The following is a 22521-nucleotide window of genomic DNA, read 5'->3' as shown; positions in this document are numbered from 1 at the left end:
TCCAATCCTTTTCACCCAAAGCAGCGTGCAGTTTTTCTTCGCAACTAGCTTCTGCTTGCCAAACCATGTGGCTATAAAAGGACATGCGCTCAGCCTTAATTGTCGACCCGCTTACGCACTCATGCACTTGCCAATATTTTCGTCGGCAATTTTCATAAATTAGCTTGTCGCACTGCTCATGGTCGTCGCCTCCACAAACTGTCACAAACTACGACTGCTTCGGCTCTAAGCCAAGTTGTTACGCAAGATCTGGTAGCGGCGTAAAGCAGCAGTAAACGGCACCACCATGGCCACCCCATGGCCCACAACTGCTGTCGAGCTCGAAATTGTGGCTTTTTAGTCACAACTTATTGCGTGTGTGTGAGTGTGTGCTTGAGTTTGTTTGAATGTTTGGAGAGGCCGCGTAGTTGTCACTGTTGCCGCTGAATTTACAGCGTTTTAAACTTTAATTTATTTAGGGGGCAACTGCAGTGACAAGAGCAAGAGTTCAAGGGATGGCAGCAAAATGGCGAAAGTGTAAATTATCAGCGGTAATTATGTAAGGCTCGAGCATGCGTGGGATGGCTTTGATGGCTGTTTGTCCCATTTTGTCTATGTTGTGTGCGTGCTATAAATTTCTAATTTAATGCCACACACCGAACAAGGCACAAGCCGCAGTTACAAGCCGACCAAATGTTGCGTGTTTGCCGCAAAAGCCTACAATACGGGTTAACAGCAGTAGTCAAATTTTTGGCAAAACAAACACTTTAAATTAAATTGAGCGCAACATATAATTATGCCACAAAACGGCGTAAAAATAGTACTTCCCGAATACGGTTAGGCAATTGCCGGAACAATGTCCTTGAAACGAAAGCAAACCGCCACGCCATCCTTCCTGTCCAGCGGCTTGGCAGGCAAGGACCCAACGGTAAAATTAATTACCGCACCACGTCGGTGCCCAAAATGCCTTGACGCGAATATTACCGCGCTACGCTAATGCCTCAAAAGTCATGTCTAAGCTCGGTTGTGTGTGTGTGTGTATGGGCGTGTGTGTGGGTGTGAGCGCTTCAAACTAAAAGTTTCTAATTACGAGCATGAAACCAGGGCCGCTCTGTTTTTTATTCACTTAACGTGAACGTTTTTTTTTTTTGTTGAGCCCCGGTGTTGGAGTTTTTAATAAAATGGTCAGGGGATGGTTGCCTTGTTTTGTATGCCACCGTATGTAGTATGTGGGGATGTGGAACAAGCCGCGCTAATACAGCTGCCAAAATGGAAGCCATGTAAATTGTAATTACACTTAAAACCATAATCCTGCTTTATGCGTAAAGCGCGCTCTGCAAATGGGGCGCACCGATGGGCGTTTATAGTCATGCGCCCACCGAGGAGAAAAAAGCGGATGAAAGGTCTTTAAAGCTTAGACAGATGGTATGTATGTATGTATGTAAGCATGTATTTATGTGTGCGTTGGCGAGGGTGCAGGGATGGGTGTGTTGGTGTAGCAGCAATAACAAAAAGGATCTTTCCAACTGGCAACTGAATAAAAAATTCGATGAAAGCATCATACTTTTGAGTGAATTCTTTCTGGATTACCAACTTGTGCTTGAGTTTTTTCTATCAACTATTATCCTTTTTTTTAAATACAGGTGAGTCAAGCAACAGTTCTGCTTACAATTTAATTTTTACGATTATAATTGAAGCAGTCCCCAATCGTACAATATTAAATGTTTCGTTTAAAAATACAATTATTTACTAAAGGAAGTAAATATTGAATTCTTTGTTAATTATCAATTTTCACAATATGCTCTGTTATTTTTATTTTGATTATCAATCGCTGATTCGTGGAATAACCGGGAGAAAGCTTTTTGTTTTGTCTGTGTTTTTTCCAAATATTTTTATTGTGTAAATAATTGAATTTAAATCAATATTCTTGTTATTAAAGAGCTCCTGTTTCCCGTTTCGTGTTAAAAATAACATATGCGAGTACACGTTGTCAACAAAATTGTGAACGTATTTTGATTGCTTTTAATAGATTTTGGTGTTTTATGAAAGTATAACAAAATACTGAATATTTATAATGAAGCAAACAAAGCTTCAGGGAAATGTGAATGATAAGTTTTTAACTGCAATTGTATTTGTGGTGTTATACAAATACAATCGTTTGATAAGGGTGGAAGAAACATCTACATGTATTTATTTATAGATTCTGTGAAATTAAAAAGCATTACAAATGAAATTGCAATGGCTTTTATATTTTTGTTTCGGAATGTGTTCATAACAGACCGATACCACAGCTACTTCCTTTATATAAATATGTGTACAACAATAAACTCAACTAAAACACGCCAACGAAACTTTTCTTTCACATTTACATTGGCCACAAGTTGCAGAAAAAAGTTTCCACTTCTGCGAACTTTTAAGTTCATGACTTTGTATGTGTTTTTGCTAGTACATGTGTGTGCGTGTGCGTGTATGTGTGTGAATGCGTGTAAGGTAACTTTCAAGCCATATTATACTCGTACAAAGAGCTCAGAAGACTGTTCTGGATTGCAGCGAATAAATGAAACAATTCATTCGTATTGCAGAAACATGCGTAGGTAAGAACTTGTGGCATGTTTGGCATGCAGACCATGTCTGAAATTGTTTCGCATAACGTGTTGTCTTTCAAGTTCTGCACATGTACAAGCATGTTTCCAATTTCGAGCAGTACAAGAATTTAATACCTTGTCTTGATGACCGCGGCCGTTTTGCTCAAAATTCAGACACACACACATATACACTGATCAAAAAAAAAGAGGTGTTGAACGCACTTAACTCTGTGACTAATCTTTCAAAGCCCAACAGAACCTAAAACAATACAAAAAATGACAAATATATACTAAAATAATCCTCATTATTTGCAAAATTAAATAAGTGTGTGATTACAACTTCCTCTTTTAAATTTTAATAATAAATATTGTGTATCCAAACAAGCCAATAGGGATGGAGCTTCTAAGAACAACATTTTTCGATATTAAATTACGAACCTAAAACAAGATTCTTGTACCTGATAGAGGAACTTCCAAGCCCACTTTACTTTTTTCAAAATCAAAAATCATTTTAGATGAGTACAAAATCTTTGATTTTTTTCTCTTGGTGTACACATATACCAAGAAAAACGCAGAACTGACGCCATTTTACTTTACATTTCGGCGTCAATGTGCTCGTTTGGTATTTAAAGTGCAGACTGTTTGCTCCAGTTGCTGCAAAGCACAATTACTTAGACAGACGTAGGGATAAGCGAACAGAAGGGAAGACAAACAGATCCAAAATAAACCAAAAAGATAAATGCGTGTGTGTGTGTGTGAGTATATTTTTGGCAGAACTTGGAAATTCAGCAGAAAAGCCGTAAGTAAGAGCAAGAACTCGCGCAACATAAAACTTTTTGCTCAAAATTCTTGCAATTGCTTTTGAAAAGTTTCAATTTTTGCATGAATCTTGTCCTGTAGTTGCGTTTTTGTCCCGACGTCGCCAGCTGTCGCGCAAGCACAAAAAGCTAAGCAAATTTTTCACAGCTCTCCGAGAAGCGAGAGTGAAACTTTCATAATGAAATTGTGTCAGCAAAATTTTGATTCCAGTTGTCGCGCATTTAACTTCAAAGTGAAACACAGCAACTGAAGTGACATAAGACAAAATTAAATCAAGCGTACCCCTCGAGCCAAGGCAAGCGTAATTGCGTAAACAAATAAGTTTTGAAAAGCAGTCAAGCGCATTAATAATTACACAAACAACACCACCAATCATGCCACCAACTCCGCCACGCACCTCGACAAAGTGTGAAAGGGTTGGCAAACTTTGATAGGTTAGTGGTAAAGGGCGCTCACAGAAAAAAAAAAAACAAAAACAAAAAAAATGTAAATGCAAACGCGGTCACTTCTCAAAGTTCTTAAGAGGACACCAGTCGAGCCAGCTCGTTAGCGTTTCCCAAAACTGTGCGTGCTTGTGTGTGTGAAGATTTCTGAAGTCTGAAGATGTTTTAACAACGTCATCATCATGAGCATTATGCAGCGATAACGATGATGCTCCGCCTTGCCGGCGAGAGTTTCGACTAAAGTTTGACCCGCACATATACACACAGCCACAGAAACACACACACACACACGCACACACTTGAACATGCCTAGTGAAAAAAAGGTAAATCAGAAATCCATTTGCTTGCGAGCCAACCAGCCGCTTGTCCATGCTGTTTAAGGACTAGTGATGGCCGTAAGTGTCTTTTCATCCCTGCGTGACACACTGTGAGTTCTTAAAAGTCCTATAAGGGTTCGGAATTTACTGAAGACCCTTAAAAACGAGAAAAAGTTTGAAATAGTGAGAAGTGACCAATGATGCGATCATGTGTAGAAGATAAGTCGTGATACTAATTCTGCAAAAGCAACAGATTCAGGAAATGAAAGCATCCGTTTTAGTTAAAAGTAAAAAGCATAGTTGTTTATTTTAGTGCTTATTTTAATGTGTATTGAACCAGGGCTTTTACAGTTGATAATGAAATTGTGTAAATATTAGGAATATGAAAAGAATTAAACGGATATCCTCAAACCAAAACAAGAGGTTTTCTTCACTTCAACATTTTCATAATTCCGCTATTAAATATGCAAAAAATTTGGGAAATCAACATAAAATAACACACTATATAATTTATATTAAAAAGACATTATCAGCAACACTATTGAAATATATTTGGTCCAGTTCTAACAATGGCACGTTCAGTAGCTATACCCATATTCCGAAAAATTAGTTAGTTACCTTAGATTTACTAAAAAACAAAAACAACTTCAAAACAAAAATATTCTAAAACTAATTAAAATGCACTAAAGAGTAAACAAAATAATTAGGTATTATTCTTAAATAATGTATGTACAAATATTGTTTGTTTTTTATTCGGTTTCAGCTAAGGTAGGCTGTAATTAAATACATTTCTTGATTCAACGGTGTATGTTTAAACTATTCAGTAGGCCTAACTTTATGACATCATAATGAACTGAAATTCTGTGATAAATATGGAGAATCGGCACTCTTCAATACCATATACTCGTGCATAGATTAACTGCTAATCATGAATCTTCAATTGTTATAAAAAGCCAAATTGTAGGTTTCATCAAATATTTGATATGATTGAACAAGAAGAATACGAAAATGAGTTTAAAAATGATAATACTACAAAAATTCATTCATGAATCACAATAACAACGAATTAATTGTGTCTTTTTTTGGGTTTGAGTATAAAAAGTGACTTCCGCACTCACATCCCTACTGTGCCCCCTTAATAAGCAGTAGGTTGAAATGTTTGTCAGTTGCTCTTGGCCTCTTTAATAGACGAGCATGAGAAACAGAAAACTCGGGTGAAAAGTACCAAATGAGAAATGCATATTACGCACAGCAAGCAGATAACTATCTGCCCACACGCTACACACACCCTCACACACACACACACACATAGTCGTACCTACATGCATGATTAAGGTGCTGCAGATTGCAGGAAGATTGCCAAAAAGGTGTTGCTGCTTCTGAATTATGTAAAGTTTACGTGCTCTCAGGTACCAGTAAGTTGCTGCAAAGTGCAACGCCTGTTTGTGTGTGTGTGTGTGTGTGTGTGTGTGTGTGTGTGGTGAGTATGTGTGTGAGTATGTGCCCATTAGTTTTTGCGCTGATTATTATGGTTGCCACGACGCCCACGTGACGTTGCATTCGTAACAGGTGAGCTTTATGGCTCTGTTATTCCCACATGCCGAGCCAACTCATGCCTCGTTTGTATGTGTGTGTGTGCGTGTGTGTGTGTGTGTTCTTGTGTGTGTCTGCATATGTGGGGATGCGTTTGTATGCGTATTAAATTATGCGCTGTAAGCTGCCCGCATGCAAGCCTTGACCCGCTCAACTTGCAAAGTTTTTCGATGCTGCCATCACCATTACCCGTGTCCTTGCCATTGCCATGGCATGCTTACTTCACGCTGATATATCAGCCGTCTTGGGTGTTATTTAAAATTATTACGTTTGAAATGAAGAAATATTGACGCAAGAACTCCTTCTGTCTTTGCCGAACGAATTTCATTTATTTTATGTGCCATTAACGCAATGAATTCTGTTTTCTGTTTGCGCGTGCTTTTCATATCATTATTCCAATATTTTTAAAACCAAGAAACGGAAAACGTGATACTACTAATTAGTACGATTAATCCTTGATTCCATTCGTATCTTTAATATATACTAATATACGTTATATAGAAGCATACAGTTCTTCCTCCTACTTGTACTTATTTTATACATATGTACATTTGTTAAAAGACATTTAAATTATTAAATAATTATGTGAAAATGATAATTGCTAAAGTTGCTGATTGCCTGAAACTTGAAATATAATAGCAAAGCAAAAAAGGGAATTTTAAATAAAATAGTGCACTTCATCGGCTTATCGCTGCACCGCTCCATGAATTTGATTGTTTGGTCAGCTTTTTAAATAATTGTTAAGCAAATGTTGTCATTGCCATAAACTACTTTTCGTGGATTGTATTTTCGTTTTGCGGGAGTAAAAGTTAAAAGTTCATTTCATTCTAATTAAAAAGTTGCACTTCTAATTAAAAATATAATTATACATTGGTACAACCGTACTACCCGAAGGGGAAAATTGTACATTACGTTTGAAAATAGTATGTAACATGCAGAAGGACTACCCCATAAAGCATTTTCTATACTCTTCACCAACACAATTTGTTAAGCCTTAAAAAATAAACTTTAAACGTTGAATTCATAATATTTGAACTAGTTTGCGTGAACTAGGTGTACTTAGATTATTGTTACTTAAGACCTACATTATTTATTGTGTTCTAAATTTACTTCCTCTTTCGTTATTTCCCCTTTAATTATATGTATTACATATTTCCTCTTCTGATTTTCTTCTGAACGGGACTAAATTTACTAATGTTTGTTTTCTCCGGTATCGCACTAATTGATATCAGATGCTTACAATGTGTGCCTATGGTAGTTCTTGAGTTACTCGCTTACGGCGACCCTTTTTTATTGCACTCACATATGGGTGCATTAATATTTTGTGGCTTGTTTGCCAATGTTTATAGGAGTGTATTTTCTAATCGCCTGCCCAATGGTTTTCTCTTTTTGAAAAGGGAACTGTATAGATTTATTGTGTATTTTACATTTTCTTAGATATCAATACCATATTTATATTTAACATAATCAGATAAATCGATGTAGATGAGTCTGTCCGTCAGTCCGTCTGTCTGGATGAATGCCTAGATTTTGAAAACAGCTGAGCTCACATTGACTAAAATTTGAATATAGACCCGGGTTAAGTTTATTATTTGTTAAAACTCTCCCATACGTAGAAAGTTTTATCTGGTACTGGGTATTATTCTCTCCTTTTGATGATTTGCCTTAATGAAATGCTGCAATGTAAGGTTTTCCTTTTTCCAATTTCCGAATAATCAATCAATCTTCTTGCTATTTACATTTATTTTATTCAGTCCTATGAAAATTTGTTGAACGTGCTTTTGCTTTTTCTTTGTCTCTTGTCGGCTATCTTTTTTCAGTTCTCACTGATTACTCTTTAACTCGCAGTTTATTTGTAAATTTGTTTAGTATTGAATATATTAAAAAATAAATATTTAACTTGCCCAATAATTTGAATACTTTCCGACGGTTAAACTTACCCGTCGGCCATTGAAATTACAGAAATATTTAAATTACGTTTAAAGCGGATCGAAAACTACGCCCATCATTAGCACCGCTGGCACACATGCTAATTTTCTCTAATTACATTGGACTGAGGTGGTTACTATCGGTTCAAACAAATGTGTGTATTTTCCAATTCGTAGAGCTCGCCCCCGGAGGCAGGTGGCCAACATTGCTCATACGCCATGCTGTGTGACGAAGGACCAGAGGCGATTTACCTGCTGGACTTTTGATTTATTCAGTCACGCGTTTGACTAAATGTTGTGCTCCAGCCGACAACTATTTGCATGGCTGGTTACACAATCACAGCGCATTCAACGTGTTCATTTAGTGGGCTCTCATTGCCGCAGTGAATGCGTCAATTGAGCTGCTTACTCATGCCACATTAAGTGCCAATTGAGCCACTCGATTAATACGCCGCTGGCGGATCAGGTGTTGGGCACTATAGGGACGATGAACATATTGCATGTTGCCGTTTGATTCAACTGATAGATGAGGATGTGGGAATTGTATCGATTGAAATTATGCTTTCACCTTTCGTTAGTTCTTGTTGGTTTTTCACTTCAGCGCTGTGCGATTTCTCGCACAGTTTGCACATTTGCTGCAATTTGACGTTTGAATAGTCAGCCAATTACCCAGTCGCATAAAGGAATCGATGTTTTCATATTTGATTTCGTCGCGACCACATGGCTGCATGCAATTGTCATGCTCTGCTTACTGCTGCCAATAAGTCGAGCAAGTGGCACATGGTACGTGGCAGAGTTCAGCGAAAAATCTGTTCAGTCGACTCTATGCATCATGCAAAAATTACATATAGTAATACCTAGAGTACATCGTGGTTACGTATTTGCTTTACTTTTTCTATATATACCATATATTTGTAGTTCACTAGACTATCTCCCCAATGCAATCATATTTGCGACTCTGTGCTTGTGCGCTCAATGCCAGTTTATTCAACCTTCAAAGAAGAACCATATATACGAGTATATTTGCTTATCGTCGTTACATATGCTCCAAATATTATATATATCAAATGTCAAATGGCAGTAAGCATTCATGTACATCCCATATGCCGTGGATGGTGGGTGGTGGGTTTGCAATCTGTTGCATTTTTGCTTTGTCAACTTGTCCATTTGTAAATATTTCATTTTGCCAGAGCACAATATGCCAGACATCAGCAGCTGTGCAGCATTGGCAGAGATTGGAGGAATTCCAACAGCTTTGGCAGTGAGAAAAAAGACAAGGCACAGTAAAATGTGGGAGCTGGCTTTTAAGTACTAGTACTGGGAAAAAATATGAATCTTAATTTAATAACATAACCATTTTGTATACCATTATTGGAAGCTAATGAATGTTTAAAATGTTTAAAAAGCAGAGAACAATAGGAAGTGAGATGGATAAAAAGCTCAACATCTTAAAAAGGAGAAAAACTCACTCCAATAAACATCACGAATTATCGATAAGATCAGTTGTCTGCTTTGGCAGTTACAGGACTTTAGTCATTTGGGAACATGAAATATTAATATAAGCATATTATTATGCTATGAATTCTTCAATATTTACACCAAACTGAAGCCTAATAAGTTTGAAATGGGTCAAATTATTGGCCAAGATTTTTAGCTATGATTATATTTTACATTTTCCTCGAATAAGATCTAATAGGTCTTATAAAGCGAACCAGTTCTAAAATAATTGATTGAGTAAAAAAAAATGTTTATTCACATGTAGATGCAGAACCCAAATCAATTTCTTATTTTTGAAACAAAAGAAATGGTGCCAACGTAAATGTATTTCAAATATTTTCAATGATGCATTTCAGGTGACAATATTTGTGTTCGTACTTATCAGGCGGCCCTCGTATTTGAATTTTGGAGCAAGGAAAGCAGGCCAAAAAGCAGATGGTATGTACTATACATGATGCTGATATACTTATATGTATTATATAGCCGACGCCAACAATAACTTATTGCAACAGTGCACTGACTATGCGTGTATGTGCGTGTGTGTGTTTTAAGTGTGTGCGCGCTAAAAATGTGCAGCCCTTGCTGTTTTTGTGCCCCAAGCACAATGCCAGAGGGAACACACACGCGCATCTGCAAAAAGCCATCAAATGCGTGAGTGAGTGTGCCCGTTTTTATTTTGTTTTTATTTTCGGGGACAACAACTAGACTGTCTGTCTCTGTTTTGCTCCATACTGGTTGGCTGGTGTGTTGCTCTTATTTGTTTCAATGAATTTGCGCCACACCGCAGACGAGAAAAGCATTGGCCCAGAGCTGCGACAATATAGCTACCAAAAGCGGGCAATATCTGCCATTGTTGATTGCCTGACAAATTGCCAGCAGCAGCCCACTTTGAGAATACACATGTCTATCCGTATCTATGCATAGTATTTCCGTCTGTCGGCCTGTATTTCTGTGCAACACTTAAGTGTTGTTGTGTCAAACATTGACAAGTGGCATACACGATGTCTGCGCTGTGCCCGTCGTCGAGGGTTCTTTCCATGTGTTGACAGCTCAGCACACAAAATTACGGTGTTGATTTGAATTTTATTGTTTATTTTGGGGTTGCAGGTCAGTGTTTTGGCCAGCCACTTCCTTATCTTTGATAATCGAACGTCGATAAATCACGCTTCTTGAACTCAAATTTAGTGGCCATCATAGATGCCGAAAAGATTTCGCGTAAATATTTTCCATTTATAATTTCACAAAAGCCACTCTCAGAAGTTATTTTACTTTACGTTCAAAGACAAAATTATAATTTTTGTATTGAAATATATCCAGCTTAACTTAAATACATACATATTCAACAAATTCAATACATATTCAACACTTCAGTAGAAAATTCAATTAATGTGTTCAACTGGAATCGAGTGTTCATTAATTCGAAAAAACATGTCTGGGCAGCACAGACGGTAGGTAATTGTAGATGTTATATATACATAAATATATTTGTATTTTTATTACGGATTGAGCTGCAAATTAATATACGCATACTTTCTCAAACATCATTTGAATGCAATGAATTTCCAGCAATAAATTATTTTGCAATTGTCATGAATATGAAATGTACATTGCTTACATTTTTCCGCCTGCCAATTTGCATTTGCTGACAAATGGTATTTATTCAATTTAAATCAAGATACATATGCATGTTCGTGGAGGTAGATAAATATTCTTACCGCAAGTCGCCAAGTATGATACAAATATGAGTGCCCACGTTTTCTGCACGTTGCCAAGGACACGCCCGTGCTTGATGTTCAAAATTCCACTTGATGTCGGCATGTTGTTGTTATGCTTCTTGTCGCGCAGACGAGCGTTGAATAAATGCCTAATTTATTTCTTTGGAATTCACGAATTGATATAATTTCCTGTCAATTTAAATCAATTTTTTGACATGTTTCCATCGTGTTTTCTTTGCCAATTTAATTAAACTGCTTAGAGGTTTTTATACGACATTACACTTTATGAAAAACACATTTTAATTTTTTTTTGTTAATTAATCTTTATATATTAAAAATAGCACACAAATAATTGCAACAGTATTTGTGGTTCACTAATTTTTATTTGTTTATTTATTTACGAAGCTTTTGCTTATGCCACACTATTCGCGTGCTTTAAGATTCAATTAAATTGTTGAATGGTTTATCAAAGTGTTGCTTTTTATTTAACCCTTTTTCTGCACCCACACTTACACAAAATATATAAACGGGCAACTGTCACATTGTACGAGTTTAACTGCAACTTGGCGGCACTTTTGGGTGCACGCTCGGCAGCTCACGAGGCCACATTGGCTGCCTTGCTGGTTTATATTTGGGCGACTTGCTGCACTATTTCATTTGACATGACCGCTGTGCCACACGTGCCGCACGTGGCTGCCACATGGCGCGCATATTGAATGTGTTCGTTACTTTGTCGGTTCTGTGTTGGCTCACAATTTAATTTGTTTACGATTGGCACTTTCATATTTTATGTGAATGCAAATGCGGCGGCAAGGAAAGTGATTTCCTGGTCTGGCATTCCAGATAATTAAAGGGTTAGTGTTGCACGAATTAGCATTTCTCAAGTCGCGGACGTGATGCCGCACAATTGTTGCTAAAAATAAAATACTTTTCCACTTCACGTTGCGCATACGCCGCGTTGTCCTGCGCCTCGTACTTCAACTCAAATTCACTTTCAACTCAAACTCTTTGCGGCACAAGTGGCCACTTGAGTTCAGTTACCCGGCCATGGGCTGTAACTGTATGCAATGCCTATTCAGTTTCTTTTTCTACACAGGCGCGACAACAAAACCGAGAACACACCCGTACCCGCTGTGGTCAGAAATTAACTGACTGTGTGGCGTCAAAGGATGTGGCGACCAAGCGACCGTAATACCGATTAACAACGTCGACGACGACGACGGCAACGACGACTGCGACTGAGACTGAGACGAGGGCAGCAGCAGCTGCGGCCATAAGGCGCGTCACTTCTGCTCACTCACACACACACACACGCACACACAAGCTACGCGGCTTTGCTCGCTGCTCCAGTTGTAGTTGTAGTTGTAGCTGTTCCTGTTGTTGTTGCCACTGGCATTACCAAACTTCGGCGCTTTTGTGCACACTCGGACACGGATTGTCTGTGTCTGTTTACTTAACGCTATCGCACGCGACTGCGACGGCGAGGACACGAGCGTCATAAGCAAGCTAGCCAGCCAGCCAGTGAAGCAGGCAGCAGGCCGCAGGAGCAAACAGCAAGAAGCATTCACAACATATCGGAGCGTGCGTCTCAATTTCTGCAAAGGCAGCAGAGACAGAGTAAATACTCGTGTAGTGGCCGCTCCTGCCGGCTGCTCTTTCAACTTTTATAGCAAACCTCTGGCCCGAGTTGGTCCATAGGGAAAAGGGTTAGCAAACATGTGATAGCAGTAAAGCGTCAATTGAATTGATACGAAGCTGTAACAAACATACTAATTGAAAATTCGACAAAATTGTTTACAACGAATTTATTTGATTAACATTTTTCGCAAGGCATTCTCCGATAATAAGTGTTAGTTTTTGTTGCTTTTATAAATTAAGATTTACATTTCAACTCACATTTCTGATCATACATATCATACACATACATATCTTCTACATATCTCAATAACATTCTTATAAGCTATCCTTATTTAAATTTCAGCGTTAACTCTTTATACAGATTTGGTATTATTAAAAAAATAATGAGAAAGTTAAACAATCGATAATCAGAAACCGCAGTCATTAAAAAAATAGTTCTGTAACTGAAGAAGTTTTAAGCAAATTCCGATATTTATTTATTAGTTAACATTTTATCGAGCTAACAAGTTTCTTTACATATTTATCTGCTCGGCAATACAAAAAGTACTTCTGTACTTGGAAAAGCATTGGTATATTTTATTTTTCTAATAAATTCCAAATAAATTTTCAAAATTTTAAAAAGTTTTTGTAATATTGTCGAATTTGTTTTGATTACTGTGTCGTGCTGTTTGTTACTTGTTTGGCAGCAATAATAGAAACAGCTGTTAAAATTTATAGCGAAACATTTGAAATGTTCCTTCTCTCTTTCTCACTGTGCTTGACGGATTCTGCGCAATGCGCGTGCCATAAATTGGCCCGTCGTTCGCTCTCGCTCTCTATGTTACCTCTCAGTTTTCTCTTCTAGCAAGTCAACGTCAACGCCGACGTCGAAGTTGTTTGCAGCGCCTGCAATGAACCCTTGAGCCGCTTAAATTTGGGTTATTGTGCTAAAATTAGTTAAAAGATACGTTTAGTTATTTGCTCTCTAAATTGTATATTTCTTACCTTTGCTGTTAAAACATTGTAGCAATAAATAATTTGTAGCATACTTCTCGGCTGGGTAACAAAAAGCCAAAATAATGTGTTGGATACGACATAGCTTGGTATCTCTTGTATTTTAAGGCATCGCACTGCTTTCAAAGTCACAATTTTTGTGCCAACTTTCTGCGTGGTGGGTATGTGGGAGTGTGTCTGATGCTCTCACTATCTCCCGTGACGCCAACGTCAACACGAGCCTTATTCTTCTTGACTTCGCCGGCCGCGTCGGCCTCACAATCTTGCTAAGTGGCATCAAACATACACATACACACACATACAAACACTTGTCGGCCAATGAGGCCTAGCCCGTAATCTGAGCTTTAGCTATGATTTCACGTGAAGAGCAAGCACGCGTGCCCCTCTCGAGTTCGCCATGACGGCAAATACTTGTATGCTTAAATCATATTGGCAGTTATTTCATTAACACATAAATGAATAAGACTAACTGTCTGAGTCATATGGCATATGGTATAAAAATTGCAGATAATTTATGTGGTTTTTCGTTTAAAGCCACAGCTAAGCGTTCCTACTTACATTTGGCCAAAGTTTATTTATTCTTTTCTGGCGGCATATCAAAATAAATTGCAAACAATTTCCAAGTGCGAACCCAAAACATGCACACAAGTGAAATACAAACACATAAAAAAGACGAACTTGGCAACTCTTACTTTTGTTCATTGTGTATAGTATGTGTGCATATGTGTGTTTCTGTCTGTATGGATACTTTCATTATCTAAGAACATGAAAATCACAGACAATCAGTTAGCGGAGCATAGGAAATAAACTCGTCAAGCGAGAGCTCCAAGAGCCATTGGATGAAATCGTGTGGAGTGTGCGAGTATAAGGAAGTAGGACCAAAACTTTGTCTGCTGACGTCGCTGCTTCCGTCGTTTTACGAGTTTGCAGTCAATGGTGCGTCATTATTTTCATTTATTGGCGCAATCAGTCAACGTTTTATTTCCGGAATGTAATTAGGTAAGCTGCCAAACACACAAACCAACACACTACAACGAGCGACATGCATGTGGTGTGCCAACATGAAATTGTGCCGGAAATACGCAGACAGTGCTCCTAATGCAGGGGGCATGGAGACTGCAGACAGTATCAGACAAAAGAGAGTGAGGGAGATCGGAGATGGAAGGGAACGAACAAACGCACGCATAAACATACTGTATACGCCAAAACAAACAGCCTTGGGCCACACACATTGACACAGCCCCCACATATGTTTGGCATTGCTGCAAAGTATTTTTTACGAGCGAATGCTAATGCCTGTTATGACATACATATAAAGCTATCCACCTAAGCACATACGCGCGCACACACACACACACACATACTGACACAGCACGCACAGACTCATAAACGCAGACAGGCACTTGCATGGCGTTGGCGAAGTGTGCACTTGTCTGAACTCAAGCATGTTTATTTGTCTGCCAGTTAGCTTGCTAATGCGTATTTGTGTATATGTGTATGATGGTGTGTCTATGTTGAGATATACACGTATGTGTATATGTGTGTTTCGAAGATTTGTGTTGCTTGTTGGGCTGGTACATGGCCAAGGCATTGCTTTCCGATTTTCGGCTTATATGCATTTGAGGTTTTACTGTCCAATAGTCTACAAAGCGCTCGCTTTCGCTTTCATACACATTTAATTGCTTATGCCAGAACAATGATTTGGCCCATTTCCGAGGATAAGAATAGGCTATGAAAATCAATAGCGAATTTTATAGCTTTTCCTTGGTCCTTTCACTTTACACTGGCAAAGTAAATTTGGCATAAAATAGCATTTAATAAAGTTATGGAGCTTAAATAAATAGCAAGTTATATCTATAAGATTAGAATTATATTTATGAAGTATTTTAGGAACTGAACTCAACACATTATTTCGCCGTGAATGGAATAATAATAAATTGCAAAATTATGGTAAGATAGTAATTATTTATAAAAATGATGAATCGATTAATAAATCAACTAGTTCTAAATTTTAAATATAATCAAAAATTAAAATACAGTCTGAGCGTCTTGTACCAGCACTTGTGAGTACGGGTATCTATTGAAAACCTTTAATTTGCAAATTGCGAGCTCGTGATATAGCCCAAAAAAATTACCTACCGCACCAACACGAAAGTTAAATAACACAAAATACGAGTTCGCAGTTCGAGTTCGATAGCAGTATAAAATGAATTGGAAATGATGTCTGGCAAGTCCTTGATGTTTATTGCAGCCAACAAGTACTGAACAAAAATATACTTAGCTAGAAAAACATTGGTCCAAAATAGGAGTGAAAAGCGTAATAAAGCGCGACGAGAGCAGCGACAAGTGGTGGAGGGATAACGAGGTAAAAGCAACAATCCCAATATATCGAAATTCGAATTTTGTTGAGTCAGTCAAATATTCTACTTACCTTTCGTATGAAATTTCTGAAAAACAAGCGAAGATGAATTGGTGCGAGAGCCCGACGTTGTTGGCAGCATTCATTCCTAGTGCTCTCGTCTACCTTTCACAATGCCTGATAGTCAGTCAAACAGCTAGTCATCCATTCAGCCAGCCGTCGAGTGAACTGAAGCATTGTAAATAGAATTTGAGCGCAGTAAATTTTCAATCGACTCACTAATAAAGGCAATAAATATGTGATTCCTTTCGTTGCGTTCTATAACGATTCAGTGCCCAAGACGTTTGATGCACACAGCTGAAGCATTATGTTTCAGCAATTTCTGTTATGTTTTATAATTTGTTCAGCGTCGGTAGTGTTACAAGTGTCCTTGGAAGTAAATAAGTTTTTAGACTAAGAACTGAAATAAAATAGGTAAGTACACTTATCTTAAAATTGGAAATTTATCTTAAATTATATAGGCTATATTTAATACATAAATCTCCGGTTGATTCTCTTTAATGAAGCACTTATATATTAAGAAGGATTATTGTGCTATGAAAAATAGTTCAATTGGGTAAAAATCAAACTTACTACAAGTATACAGGTAGTATTTTCCAGAAGTGGTTGTATTAGTATTTAGTGTAGCCTCTAACAAATAATGGATGCATGCACGATGCCTTAATTGTACATAAAATATAGCTTAATTCATAATATTTATTATTTAAAGTGTTTTCAAGATACAAGTTAATAACTCATTATGAATAGCAAACACTGATTACTGAGGTAATTTATATTAATTTCAGTTGATCTCTAATCATCTCAGCTGAACTTTGACTATCTTATAACTTGTCTTGAGTTTGAAATAACCACTAGTTTATACAGTTTTGATCAATACGTGTGTTACAATTAATGTCTGCCTGTTACTGAGCCTCCTTCAAGAATATTCCACTTTTTTATGTTTCCTTCGCTAAGCTCCATGGACGTTTAATATTCCTCCTTAGTGCTGTATGTTTGTCTGTCAGCCTTGTTTGCAATTGTTTTGCAGTTACGCTGCCACCATGTTTGTGTGTGTGTGTGTGTGTGTTTCAGTATACTTTTCAGTTCTTTTTCATATACATACAATGAAGGTTTCTTTTTCATTTGACTCGAGCAGCAAGCTGACAGCGAAAATTTCATTTCGTTTCATTGCATTTCACGTTAAATTCAATTTAACGTGTTGGTATTTTTCACTTCTGCCCACTCCTTGCTGCTCTTTTGCCTTCGAAAACTTTTGCCTTTTTCGCACTATTTTCTAGTAAGCATTTCCCACAACGACGCTTTTCACTTTCTCCTTTATTGCTGTTGCTGTCCCATTGCCGCAGTACCAGTAGCAGTCGCAGTAAATAAAAGCAGTCACCAAAGCAGAAATGAAGAAATTCTCCAAACATTTTGCAGCAAAATGGAAATGTGTCACCCAATGATGCCATCGCCATCGCAAATGCCATCACCACCTCAGTCCCCTCTTCTGACCATTTTCCCGGTTCACGTTCGGTGCTAAACGTACGTAAATGAGCTACAGTCAAGTGAATTGTATGGCTTCAGCTTCAAATTGCTGACGTTGACGAACTGATAATAGTTTGACTTTATATTGCCAACATTTTGCTAAACAAAAAGAAAAATCTGTGTATTTTTTTCTTGTAATGAGTTTGTCTGTATATTTGTGTGTATTTGTGTGTGTGTGTGTGTGTGCGTATAGTGTAGTATAGTGTTGTATAGTGTATTGTAAAGAAAAGCGTTCAAAATATGCAAGCTCATTTTCATTTTTCAGCCGTTGTCAGTTGTGTCAGTTTTGTCGACAAGAGGGCCCAAAGAATTTGGGAACGGCGCCACTTAAGTGAATTGAATATGGAAATTGATTTTTATTGTAATTCTTTTCGATTATTTATATTGAAAAGCAGACGTTCTATTTGGCAGAGCCCACAGCTACAAGTACACACACTTGACTTGAAACCAAAACGCAAAAAAAAATAAGAAAATGTTGTAAGACAAAGCTGGTACAACAACACGCCACTTGCCATCGATTTCTGTAAGCAGTTTCCTTTTTGGTAAAAGTATTTTGTAAAACTTTTTCCTTGCCGCTGATTACAATATGCGTTAAGATGAAAGTTCAATCAATTGAGGGCAGCGGAGCACAGGCCTAGAAAGAAACTTATTGCCTGTAACTTAATTCAACAATGTTGAAAATATGGTCAGAGCAAGCCACAAAGTATGGTGCTAATGGAATTTTAAGTCGTAACATCCACAAATTAATATGGCTTATCCATCACGGACCGTGCATAATTACAAATGTAAATGGCTTGGCATTGTCTCGAGCTCAAACTCGAGCCATCAACATGACGTACTTATGAGCAACAACACAATACGGACTATACACATACATGTTTATTGAATATGACGCTGCTTTTGTTTGCACCGCTTTTCGATAGCAGCATACATTGTTCGTTTGTTTGCGAGTGCTGGTTCACGTTAAACATATTACCCTGATTGTTTTTCATAAAAAGGACGCCACTCAGAGCAGAAGCTGTAGCAGCCAACATGGAAGTCGTTAATTATTTTTGCACAATATCTCCGTCAGCGACGAAATGGTGTGACAATGACAGTGCAAGCTGCACTGGGCTTCTGCTGTCCTGTTTCTGCCGGACAATTATAGGACATAATGCTGAGATTTAATATAAAAATCTCGCAACTGTCGTCAATGAAGTAATTTAGTGGCATGTCATTGATAGGGAGGCGTTAAATTGCTGTCATCGTGTGTTTCAGGCACAGTTCTTTCAAGAATCTCTACAAGTGTGTCCCAAAAGATTCCTTTTCGTACTATACTGGTACACGTACGAGTATATGCTTTTGTGCCCCTGAGCCTGCCATTTCTCCCATCACAATGCCACAATTTACGATTTAATCCGTGCTTAAAGACGCATCCACAGCCTCCACACGCATACACAATGCCTGTCAGGTGAGGCTGGCGAAGCATTATTTAATATTATTACAATATCGTACCACGGATCTGCATTGGCCATCGCCATCGCCATGGCCATTGCCATGTTGGAGGAGCCAACAATCGCCAACGCCTCGTTGGTGGCCACAGCCGCAGCTGTCGTTGTTTTTGCCACTTTGGCAATTGGCTTTTGTTTGCCGATTGCATTAAAATGAAAACGCTCCACTACTCTCTGCACAGTTGAAACTTTTAAATTAAAAGTCTAAGCTAGCTTATGGCTCAGTTTATATCCGCTTAAGCCGCTTCATTACGACAAAGGGCCATCATATTGTTCCTTGTCAGTTTTCATGTGCTTAGTTTTAGTTCGTTGCGTGTAAAGTCTTTCAGTTTCATTTTACAACAAAATGGGGTAAAAGCAATTAGTTTGTCAATCGATGGAGAAAGTTTTCTCCTCTTGCATTCTTTTTAGTATTAGCAAGGTATGTTAGGCTTCTTTCTTTTAGGTATTGGTTGTCTGAAGTTTTGGTACAGTTTTTCTGAAACCATGCATATGAATGGCATGTCGAAATGCAACACATATTTATACTCTGTACCCAAAAGGGTGAAAGGGTATACTTGTTTTGTGCGAATGTATGTAACACACAGAGGGAAGCGTGGCAGACACCACAAAGTAAATTATTGATCAGCATGACAAGACGATGTCTGCTTGTCTGTCTGTCCGTCCGTCCGTCCGTATGAACATCTGGATCTCAGAGACTACAAGTATAAAAGCTAGAGACACCAAGTTTTGCACAAAGATGCGTTCTGTGTATACGCTGAGCAAGTTGGTTTTACTTTTTATACTCAGTACATGAAATGTACAGAAGTATATTAAGTTTGCGGGAGCTGAAAAATGTAACAAGCAAAAGGAGGCGTGGCAGACCCCACAACGTATATATATTCTTGATCAGCATGACGAGACGAGTCGATCTAGCCCTGTCTGTCTGTCTGTCCGTCCGTATGAACACCTGGATCTCAGAGACTACAAGAGATAGAGACACCAAATGTTGCACAAAGATGCCTTATGTGTGTATTCTATACGAGTTTGTTTTATTTTTATGATTTTCCCCCCCACTTCCACCCTATAGGGGTTTACCCGATTTTCCATTCGTATAATCGCCTATATATCGGAGACTATAAGACCTAGGAACACCAAATTTTAGTCCCAGATGCCTTATGTGAATACGCAGAAAATGTATATTTTGGAATTTCCCTCCCTCCCCCCTCTTCCATGCAAATCGTAACTCCCGTAATTGGAATTTCGAACTAAAATTTTGGAAATACCCCCCGTTGGTTATTTGTTGATGCTGGTGCTTTGGTGGACGGAACTGCACACATGTTTACACAGACAGGATGCGCATAGGCATACATACACTCACACAGACGCAATTGCTATGTAAATGTGCAATTATAAACCCTTTACGTGAGTTCGAATACCGAGAGAAGTAAAATCGATCAAATTTTTTATTTTTATTTTCTTAATTTTTTATATTTTCTATAATTATTGTAAACATATGTACAGAGTATTTAAAAGTCGGGACATCCGACTTATATGTGTGCCTGTGAAAAGCCGTAACAACAACAGCAGGCACTGCTTGATCACACACACATATATGGCTATAACTTCGTGTTAAATCGGCCTATCAATTAGACACTTGGCATACTTGGCATATTATGAGTCCCATAATCACTAACTGAAGATATTTTCCGAATTCCGAATTTCTATCAATTCGTCGTATAACGTATTGACGGAATGACGTATTGACGGAATGACGTATTGACGAAATAACGTATTGACGGAATGACGTATTGACGGAATGACGTACTGACGGAATGACGTATTGACGGAATGACGTATTGACGGATTGACGTATTGACGGAATGACGTATTGACGGATTGACGGAATGACGTATTGACGGAATGACGTATTGACGTATTGAATGACGGATTGACGTATTGACGGAATGACGTATTGACGGAATGACGTATTGACGGAATGACGTATTGACGGAATGACGTATTGACGGAATGACGTATTGACGGATTGACGTATTGACGGAATGACGTATTGACGGAATGACGTATTGACGGAATGACGTATTGACGGAATGACGTATTGACGGATTGACGGAATGACGTATTGACGGAATGACGTATTGACGGAATGACGTATTGATGGAATGACGTATTGACGGAATGACGGATTGACGGAATGACGTATTGACGGAATGACGTATTGACGGAATGACGTATTGACGGAATGACGGAATGACGTATTGACGGAATGACGTATTGACGGAATGACGTATTGACGTATTGACGGATTGACGTATTGACGGAATGACGTATTGACGGAATGACGTATTGACGGAATGACGTATTGACGGAATGACGATGACGTATTGACGGATGACGTATTGACGGAATGACGTATTGACGGAATGACGTATTGACGGAATGACGTATTGACGGAATGACGTATTGACGGAATGACGTATTGACGGAATGACGTATTGACGGAATGACGTATTGACGGAATGACGTATTGACGGAATGACGTATTGACGGAATGACGGAATGACGTATTGACGGAATGACGTATTGACGGAATGACGGATTGACGGAATGACGTATTGATGGAAGGACGTATTGACGGAATGACGGATTGACGTATTGACGGAATGACGTATTGACGGAATGACGTATTGACGGAATGACGTATTGATGGAATGACGTATTGACGGAATGACGTATTGACGGAATGACGTATTGACGGAATGACGTATTGACGGAATGACGTATTGACGGATTGACGTATTGACGGAATGACGTATTGACGGAATGACGTATTGACGGGAATGACGTATTGACGGAATGACGTATTGACGGAATGACGTATTGACGGAATGACGGATTGACGGAATGACGTATTGACGGAATGACGTATTGACGGAATGACGTATTGATGGAATGACGTATTGACGGATGACGTATTGCGGATGACGGATTGACGGAATTGAACGGATTGACGGAATGACGTTTGAACGGAATGACGTATGTGAACGGAATTGACGTAGTGACGGAATGACGTATTGACGGAAGGAACGTATTGACGGAATGACGTATTGACGGAATGAACGTATTGGACGGAATGACGGAATTGGACGGAATGACGTATTGACGGATTGACGTAAGTGACGGAATGAACGTAGGGATGGAAGACGTAATTGACGGAATGACGTATTGACGGAATGACGTATTGACGGAATGAAACGTATTGACGGAATGACGTTATTGATGGAATTGGACGTATTGACGGAATGACGTATTGATGGAAGGACGTATTGACGTGAAAAAAAAAAAAAAGTAATTGAAAAAACGGAATGAACTAGTGATCGGAATGACGTATTGACGGAATGAACGTATTGACGGGGGGGGGAATGACGGATTGACGGAATGACGTATTGATGGAATGACGTATGGACGGAATGACGTATTACGGAATGACGTTATTGACGGAATGACTGTATGACGGAATGACGTATTGACCGGAATGACGTATTGACCGAATGAACGTAATTGACGAATGACGTATTGAC

The 22521-nt window shown here is 38.5% G+C and overlaps 1 protein-coding gene across 1 annotated transcript in view; it reads right to left on the bottom strand.

The window, feature by feature from the left end:
* Positions 1-11032, bottom strand: part of LOC115632412 — a 50102-nt gene extending 39070 nt beyond the window's left edge. The window contains exon 1 of the mRNA XM_030529587.1: positions 10877-11032. Within this exon, the coding sequence (XP_030385447.1) occupies positions 10877-10979 (103 nt within the window). The 5' untranslated portion in view covers positions 10980-11032. The remainder of the gene's footprint in view (positions 1-10876) is intronic.
* Positions 11033-22521: the final 11489 nt, after the last annotated feature.

The sequence above is a fragment of the Scaptodrosophila lebanonensis genome, unplaced genomic scaffold, assembly GCF_003285725.1.
Source record: "Scaptodrosophila lebanonensis strain 11010-0011.00,11010-0021.00 unplaced genomic scaffold, SlebRS2 tig00000001-arrow-pilon, whole genome shotgun sequence".
In the NCBI taxonomy this organism is placed as follows: domain Eukaryota; kingdom Metazoa; phylum Arthropoda; class Insecta; order Diptera; family Drosophilidae; genus Scaptodrosophila; species Scaptodrosophila lebanonensis.
This window is presented reverse-complemented; position numbering and strand designations above follow the sequence as displayed.